Source organism: Telmatherina bonti, assembly GCF_933228915.1.
Source record: "Telmatherina bonti genome assembly, chromosome: 14".
In the NCBI taxonomy this organism is placed as follows: domain Eukaryota; kingdom Metazoa; phylum Chordata; class Actinopteri; order Atheriniformes; family Telmatherinidae; genus Telmatherina; species Telmatherina bonti.
In genome coordinates, this window is record NC_136612.1 from 18749404 (window position 1) to 18758356 (window position 8953).

The following is an 8953-nucleotide window of genomic DNA, read 5'->3' on the forward strand; positions in this document are numbered from 1 at the left end:
AAAATGCAGGTATAACATGTAAGAAACTGATTCTAAATGTCAGAATAATTATTAACATTGTGACATATTGTATGAATTAATTCTTGACTGGATATATTGTGTTCATTCTGAACAGTACGAATAATACAATAAGTATCCTTGTAATGTGCAAGTGGAACTAATTTGTCTTCCTGACAAGGCAAGGCTAAGCGCATCTGACAACAACATGGTCACACTTTCTGCTATTTATAATGTGAGATACCTGAGAAGAGACCAAGATGACAATAGCATAAAAATGGTTTAAGGGAGGAAAACATTTGCATAAATATTCTAAATCTCTGGAGATGTGTTGTCAGGTCATTCGGTTTTTTTCCCCCAAGAATATAGACTAGAGCTGATTGTGTGTGAGTGTGTGTGTAAACTGATTAAAAGTAGAGCTGATAAGCTGTCATACTCCCACAAAGCAGAGGCAGAGATGATCAGACTTTTATGGTGATTGTACTTTGATAAGTGTAACGGTGCAGTTAGATGGATGCTCGTGGTATTGCTCCAGATGGAAAACCGTAACGACATACAGACATGAGAAAATGGTCCAATTTGATTAAAACCTCATTTTAACATCTAATTATTGAGGTCTTGCTACATGTGCATGGAGAGATCTGATGGCTTTGTTTGCCATTAGCTAGAGCCCAATAACCTTGTAATTTGAGCTGCCTTTTGGTCGCTGCTTGCTGTACCTTGTGAGAGGGTGTTTTGTTTTCCTCAAGCTCTATGATTCTCTCCTTCTCATTTTGTCTTTTCCTCGTATTAACTTCTTACACTACCACAGCTCTATAGAACCTCAGCCTATATCTGTTTTCTCTCTCTCCCCCTCTCCGTTGTTGTTGCTCTGTCTTCCCATGAGCACAAATCGGGTTAGAGTTCCAGGCTTCCTCAGTGTGCTCTGTGCGCTATTGATTTCCTTGACTGCAACCCTCAGAACGCTGTCCCATCCCCCATCGTGTGCTACTGATAATCTGTGAAAATGCTCATGTTAATAGCCAAATTTGTCACTTTAGGAGGACAAAACACAGATCTGCACATATTAATGAAGGTGTGGGCATCCTTGTAAGAGGTATATTTTTATTAAACGGGTAAACGCAAACAGCTGCAGACAGACATAAAGATATACTGTCCTTAAAGTACTTTTCCAAACCTAAGGCGATGATTGACACATTGGGTCTTCTAGAGCTGGTCAGCAGATGACAAACCAGGTCCTGTATTAACATTCAAATGACTAAAGATTAAAAAAAAAAAAAAAAAAAAGGTTAGCTGATCATACAAAGCAGATCTATTAATAAAAACCATATAAAACTGCTCTCCAACCAGCATGTTTCACTGTCACTACCTTTAAGGAATTATAATGAAACTCTGGAAATCAGGACATGATTTTAAGACCAGCAGCGACAGTTATTTGTGCAGAGCTGATACAAATACAGCACTACTATGGCAACTTGTCTGAAAGCAAATTTACTTCTAACATTGACGTGTCAGTGTTTGAAGTCAGAAGATGGAAATATTCTTCTTTGGTTGTTGAATAGGATTTCATGAAATATCAGTAAATTGCGGATTTATTGTAATCTGAGAAAAAAAGACTCAAATCCAGTTGTTTTATTCACAATACTATGTGGCAATATTGTAAACATCCTGTCTACAATACAGTTTTTAAGGTCATTTATCTGTTATAGAAGAGTTATAAGGCATTTTGCGGGTGGACTGCTAAAGCTCTTGCTGCCAGCTCCAATTAGCTGTCATAAAATGGTTCAACAATGTCCAGACAAAGACAAAGTATACAATTACTGGTGCTTTATGAACATTACTGAGAAAGACTGAAAGGCGAGCAGTGATGTGCCAATAGGCTCACCAAAATCTCTTGGAAAATTAATACTATGCCTTTAGACTTTGTTTTTAAAAGTTTAAGTTGTTTTTAAAAAAAACAAACAAAAAAAAAACACTCACGCCACCAGTGTCTGATTCAGATAACATGATTTCTGTTCCACCACTGACTGACATTGCTTTGAATGAAGAGCTCCAGCTAGCTGAGAATCTACTGTCACATGTTGGCATTTCAGTATTAACGCGGTACAATCCGTGAATTTTTACGATGAACCGGAAAGTAAACATCTTAGAGTGAAAACACACTGTTGGATTGAAGAAACACGGGGAAGAGGGATGATAAAACTGGCTAAAAGCTGAGCTAAGCTGATCAAAGCAGGGTTGCCAGTGATACGCTGAGGCCTCTTTGGATAGGAGGAGGATTAAAGTTGCTTTATGATCCCACGAGTGCTGTGACACCAGCATGGGATAAAAACTGCTTGAGGAGGAACCTGGCTTGTAATTCATTAGCTCTGTATCGATGTACACTTTTGAGACTTGTGTCTCTTTTCGTCTCGGTGTTTTTAAGTATAAATGTCCTCTGAGAGCGCTGCTGCACTTTTCACCTGTTGTTTGGCCATGCACTGCATGCACTGCATAAACTGCTACTATATCTATATTTTAAAGTTTGCATATTGTGTGTTTATTTGCATATAGTCTACATCCAGGTTCTGCTCTATGTGAGCTCAGAGAATCCACTCTAACAAAAAGTCTTTACTAGAATGAGTGTGTTTGCAGAAAGCTGATGGACGTGGTGTCAACCATAGCAGCTTTAAGTGGTGTGTGAGAGGTCCTAGAAGTAGTTGGGATACTTATAGATACAGGCATCATAAACTTATTTGAAATGTAATATGCAGTATTATGTTGTATTGTACATACAAGATAAACGCTGCTAAAGCTTTAAGTGGATTATAATAAGATAATGTAATTTTAGTTATATGTTGAGGTTTGTTTACATTAGTGTCTATAATGTGGCCTGAACATGCTGAATTTTTAACTTCTACAGAATTAACAGTTTGATATCAATATAGGTAGAGGATTTTGCATTTGAGGAACATTAATCGTTTTGCTTCAAACTGCATTAGCCTACCTCAAATAATAGATGGGCACAATATATGTTTTATACTAAAGATTATCAAATCAGTCTTATTTTTTAAAATTAGCTATATTTTCAGTTGCAAAATTTTAAAGATAACAAAAGAGTCAGGAGTGTTGATACTAAAAATAAAGCTCAAGAATCGGTCACAGGCCTGAACATGAGTCACATGTCTGCTGAAACATTTGCTCTGCGCAGACAGGCCAGTGACTATAAAGGGAGCAGCAGGAAGCTGGATGTGGTGATGCGGGTGAAGGCTCTGCCTGTTGGGGGGGTTTACTCACCTCCTCTGCCTGCTTACGCAGCGATTTCTCCCTTTCATACTGGGTGATGAGCTGTTCGTTGTCCTCCTTCAGCAGCTCGAGCTCCACTTCGTGCTCCTGGTTCTCGGTGAGCACCGCGTCCAGGTTTTCCAAGACATTAACAACCAGTGGCATCAGCTCCTTCACCACCTCCTCGTCATAGCTGCGTATCAGCCGCTCGAACTCCCGGTAGATGCTGCTGGCCAGGCCCGACACCCGCTCCGACATGACGGTACCGGACCCATAGTCGTCCTGGTAGACCACCTCGTCTATCTGCAGCTCCATCATCTTGGCAGCTGGAGAGCCGGCTTCTCTTATCCAGATGCTGCTGTGCTCTACTAGTTTTCAGGCCTATAAGGCGAGACTGTCACGGTGTTTGAATCCGCTCAGTATCGAGGAAAGTAGACATTAAATCATTGGTTTTCTTCAAACAGGCAACAAAAAGTACTTATGCCATGTTGCAGTAAATGTCGATTTACCAAAGAAAAGCAGGGTGCCGATGCGTATGCATAACCTTGAGCTCGAAATAAAATAATTGGTTTCAATATTTTGATCTGAAGAGTGCCCCCTCCTGCTCCACCGTAGTCGCAGGCTTTCGCCTCCAGACGCGGCCCAGCTACAGCTCCCCACCCGTGGAGCTCCTCTGATCCCAGCAGCAGTGGATGTGCGGTGATCCAGCCTGTGGTTCGGCCCTCGCCGAGTCCATGACGAGAAACGAAATGCCTTCGACGATGATGTTGCACCTGCTTCTCAGCAGCCGCAGCCATAGACCCCAGCCATTACTGGCAGGGGGAAACAAATTAATAAATAAATAGTTAAATAAATAATCTAAATCTCCCGATCCCGAACCGTCACTATAGTACAGTTTCATCCATATTTCTCCCTCTTCCGGCGGGCCGCCGATGCTGCTGGGCAGGTTCGGGCGTTGATGGTGATGTCTCCCTTTGGGAGAGGCTCTCCCTGCTGTTCAGATGGAGGAGCCAGCTGACCGACTCTGGCTGACGTCACGCCGTCTGCATTGTGCAAGCGGAGTCACTGCGTCAAGTCAACCTGACCAAACCGGATATCAGTTTTGACTTGTCAAAATAAACTGCTGAAGATGTCAACAGGGTTTAAAGTTCTGCTAGTTTCCCAGCAATGTCAATAGCCAATGAGTCACCTCATTTTCAAATTACTTGACAGGTAATCGTCAAATAATAGAGGCGCTGCCTGACATATGAGGTTAACTTGATATAACGCTGGCCTTAAATGGAATATTTAATACTAACTGGCAAAATTATCTGCAGCATTACCAGAGACGGTATTAGAAATTATTTTGATTTTGGGAGTGGGCTACAGATCGGCAAATGAGTGACATGTGTAAATGTGATGTTATTATTATTATATTTTTAATTTCTCTATTGATTTTTAAAGGGGCTTCGATTTAGGGAAATAATAAAGTGACTATAACAACTGTGTAATCTCTTGAAAAAAGCAAATCAATTTATAGATTTTTTTCATCACCTTTTTCTTAGGATGATCCTATGTTGTTTGCCTGCATGGTCCATGGTTTTCAGGCAACCCCTCTGGGCCTACCTTTCATCACTACAGAGCCACTGGGTCACTTCATTATTATTGTCAAGGATTCAAATTTTTCTTTGTCACCTTTTACTCAACTCAACTCAACTTTATTTATAAAGCCCTTTAAAACAACCACCGTCTAAACAAAGTACTGTACACAATCAGCCAAAATAAAAACGGAATAAAACAGTTAAAATGCAAATAACACAATAAAACAGGTCATACAAGGAATATGGAATTAAAACAATAAAACAAACTGAATAGATAGTAAATAAAACCAATAATAAAAATAAACTATAGCACACTGACCAGAAGATGTCTTACACTGGGTTAAGGGCCAACAAATAAAAATGGGTTTCAAGATGAGTTTTTAAAGTAATAACTTTTGGACAACAGTGGTGAATGAACAAAGTTGGTTTTGTTTTTCAGTGCTATGGGTGGCAGTAGCCCAGGAGGTAAAGCCAGAAGGTTGGCCGTTTGGGTCCCTCATGATGCAGGCTTGTGTGCCCCTGAGGGCTGGACCCAAGCCAGGATAAATGAGGGGGTTGTATCAGGAGGGGCATCCGGCGTAAATGTGGCATTCATGACAGGAAATATGAAGTTAAGAAACATACAAACTGGGGACTAAGTAATAATAGTAATAGTCATAACAATTTCTGGAATTAATTTCACATTTCATTGGAAATGATGTTCACAAATTTTAATGGAAATCCAAGAAATGTCAAACAAAACTGTTAAGGCATACACTCTTTAAAAGCTTACTTGCTCATGCAAGTCCATGTAAAGAAATAGTGTGAACAGTCCTCTTTAGTGTGTAACTTTGTTTTGCTTACGTTTATTTTGGATGCACAAACCGGAAGTCAGACTCTTACCTTCGGCGACCAGCTTGTCCTACGTCTTCATCAATTGTTGTGCCAGAATCTGACAATAACGACAATAAATGCTTTCAGTGTTAGGTAAAATATACCAGACAGAAAGCTATAATTATATCTGCCAACATGTTTGACTATCTTGTTAACAAATTCTCTTAAAGCTACAAATAAACATTGTGTTTGTATGAAAACAGACTTTCAAGGAGGCTGCATAAAAGTACCACCGCGGACTCCACGAGCCACTCAAATATATAACCTACAGGAAACAAGACTTTTAACTCATTTTTCACTTTGCATATTTGATTTCCTTATCAAAGCTAATTGACAGTTTTGCTGCTTTTGTTAGCTATGAAGTGAAAACTAAAAAAAAAACTGCAGCAGGTGGGAAAATAAGAAATCATAACCTTATGAATTTGCATGCTTTGCATCTGTCAAAAGGCGTTAAGCAACGTAAAATTAAGTGTGTTTTTTTGTTGTTTGTTTCATTCACTTACTTTTTTGTTTTAATAAGAAACACACTATGAATGATCTGCACATGGAATATGTTCCCATCCTTTACAGCTGGAGAAATTCACTTTCTAAAGCACTCTGTTGACAGTATTTAACATGAACACTTTGTTTGCTTGTCCAAGAGCCATTGAGTAAAGCTCATGTGTACAATTACAGTAAGAAACTTCTTATCCATCCAACCTTTGTTCATACTTGCTTATTCCAGTGGAGGGTGGAGCCCATCCAAGTGACTACTGGCCAAGAGGCTGGGTTGCCTGTCCATCACAGGGCCAACAAAAAAAGACAACCAACTATTCACACTCACACTGGTTAACAACTTTTTATTCAGTTCAAAAAGGTCATTTAATTAAGCTAAATATTATTTTAATTATTTTCAGTGAGTCTTTAATCAATAAATGTTCCTTATCTGCAGAATAATTATGTTATTACACAAAATATCTACAAAAGTGATGCCTAAAGGTCTAAGCAGAACATGGATTTGAAAACATCCTTTCAGAGGTTGCAAATAAACTGGGTTTGTGGAAATTACAAGAACAACTGGAAATATAATTTAAAGCAGCCTACAAATAACATTACTTTTACTCACATCATCCAAATTATTTAAAGTAGTTTTAATAAATGTAAGAATAAGAAACATTATCGCTCCAAAAGACCCCAAAATATAACAGTATACCCTGTAAGATTATAGTTGACAGAAAATAGCATTTTAAAAGGTGGATAATTGAGAGCAAAGATTTATCTCTTTATCTTTCCTTCAGTTAGACAAGTGTTGCCTAGGCTGTTGTCAGCAATGGAGAAGATGAACAATGGAGACAAAAACCGTCTAATGAAGCAGAAAAACTGCCAAGACAAAGGGCGTACACTTCCCATGCCAAGTACATCTTAAATATCTCCATGTTGAACAAATGATTAAAGCCCAACACAAAGTAAAAAGTAGTCAGTACTTTTAAAACTGTCAGGATATTCTATCATAAAATGTGTAAATATCAAGTGTTATGGTCTGCGTCTGATCCAGGGGTAGTAAGAGAATAGTTTTAGTAAATATGTGGGCAGCAGCATTCTGGGTGAAGTTCATGTTGAAGTTTATGAAGTGATTGTTGTGGTGAATGAAAAAGAAGGGAGTTACAGTGGTGAAGGCAGAAAGTAATCATCAGGCTGTGGACCAGAGTGGCCGTGGAGTGAGGGATGTAGGAGGGGTCAAGGTGGTTAATGATGGAAGTTTGCAGACTGAGTTATGTTATTGATACAAGTTTGAAAAGATATGGTGCTATTGATAACACCTGGACTCTTAAACCTAAGGGGAAGAGGAAACTGAAGAGTTATTGATAAAGAGTGGGAAGCTGGTAAGTTTTGGAAAGAGTCAGAGGTGTGCTGATGAGAATGAACTTAGTTTTATTTATATTAAGTTTGAGGAAATCCGAGAACAAGATTTTAAGTTGTCTCAACAACTGGTAAAAGAGTGGCAGGTGGGAAGAGGGAGTTATGGGTGCTGAAAATAAAGAGCTGGGCGTTATCCATGTAGGAAAATTAATATGAAGTAAAAAGTTTTACCTGAGATAAGGAGTGATGGACTTCAAACTGTTCTGGGGTGAATCTTGACTTACTCGGTCAATGTTGGATTTCTCAGGCTGGTTTCTTTCTCTTAGCCTTAAGATTTTACATGAACCGACTGAGTCAAGGCAGTGTGAAACAAACAAACATCTTATTCAAAACACTGCAGCGACTCTCTTTATCAGGGCAAAATGGCACAAAAACATCACCCATGTGCTTACTTTTCCGCTTAAACTCTTCCATTTTGTCCTGAATTTAAAACTGAACCAGTATATGGCCTTCAATGGCCCTGACCATTAAGATCTGCAGACTGCACCTTCATTATTCACTGTTTATGAGAAACAATGGAGCCACTTTATTTTCTGCCCACTGAACTTGGACACATCAAGTCTTGAACTACCTATGGATTACGTCGTAAAACTTGACATAATTTTCCTTTAAACATTTTGTAGAAGCAGTATACAATAATGCTTAATCTTAACCTTACACTTGTGTTAGACTGGAAAAAACAGCATTTCCCGTAATATCTCCTGTAACTTCAAACCTGAAGTCTAAATTATCAGCCAAACCAGGGCAGATTTTTTTATTTTATTTTGGGATTGCCTCAATACACCATGCTTGACCATTCATTCTGAGCACATCTCCCCTATTTTTGCATCTTAGCACTGGCTTCTTGTCCACTTTAGAGTTGATTTTAAGATTTTATTGTTTGTTTTTTTTAAAGGCGTTGAATTGACTGGCCCCTATATACATTTCTGCCAGCTTATGGTCCCAAAGACGAGGCTTAAAAGTCAGGGGGACAGGGTCTTTTCTGTTGCAGGACCTAAACTGTGGAATGCCCTGACCCCCCATGTTGAAACGGCCCCCACCCTGGAGTGTTTTAAGTCTCGTCTTTAGACTCACTTTTATTCTCTGGCTTTTAACGCCGGGTGAGATGTGTGGTCCTGTCTCTTTTTTTTAAAATATATTTTATTAAATCATTTGTCTATTTATTGTGTTTGATTTTTGACTTATTTGTATTTATTGCTATTTCAGTATAGTTGTATTTTTGTATTGTAACATTGTTTTTCTTTCACTTGTGCAGCACTTTGGAAACTGCGTTTATAAAATGTGCTATATAAATAAAGTGGATTCAATTGGTTTGGATTATAATTTGAGGTCAGCTGTAA

At 38.8% G+C, this 8953-nt stretch overlaps 1 protein-coding gene across 2 annotated transcripts in view; it reads right to left on the reverse strand.

Moving 5' to 3' along the window:
- mapk8ip3 (mitogen-activated protein kinase 8 interacting protein 3) overlaps window positions 1–3597 on the reverse strand; it is a 28038-nt gene extending 24441 nt beyond the window's left edge. For both annotated transcript variants that reach the window (XM_079253339.1, XM_079253338.1), the window contains exon 1: window positions 3274–3597. In XM_079253339.1, the coding sequence (XP_079109465.1) occupies window positions 3274–3579 (306 nt within the window). In that variant the 5' untranslated portion in view covers window positions 3580–3597. The remainder of the gene's footprint in view (window positions 1–3273) is intronic.
- Window positions 3598–8953: the final 5356 nt, after the last annotated feature.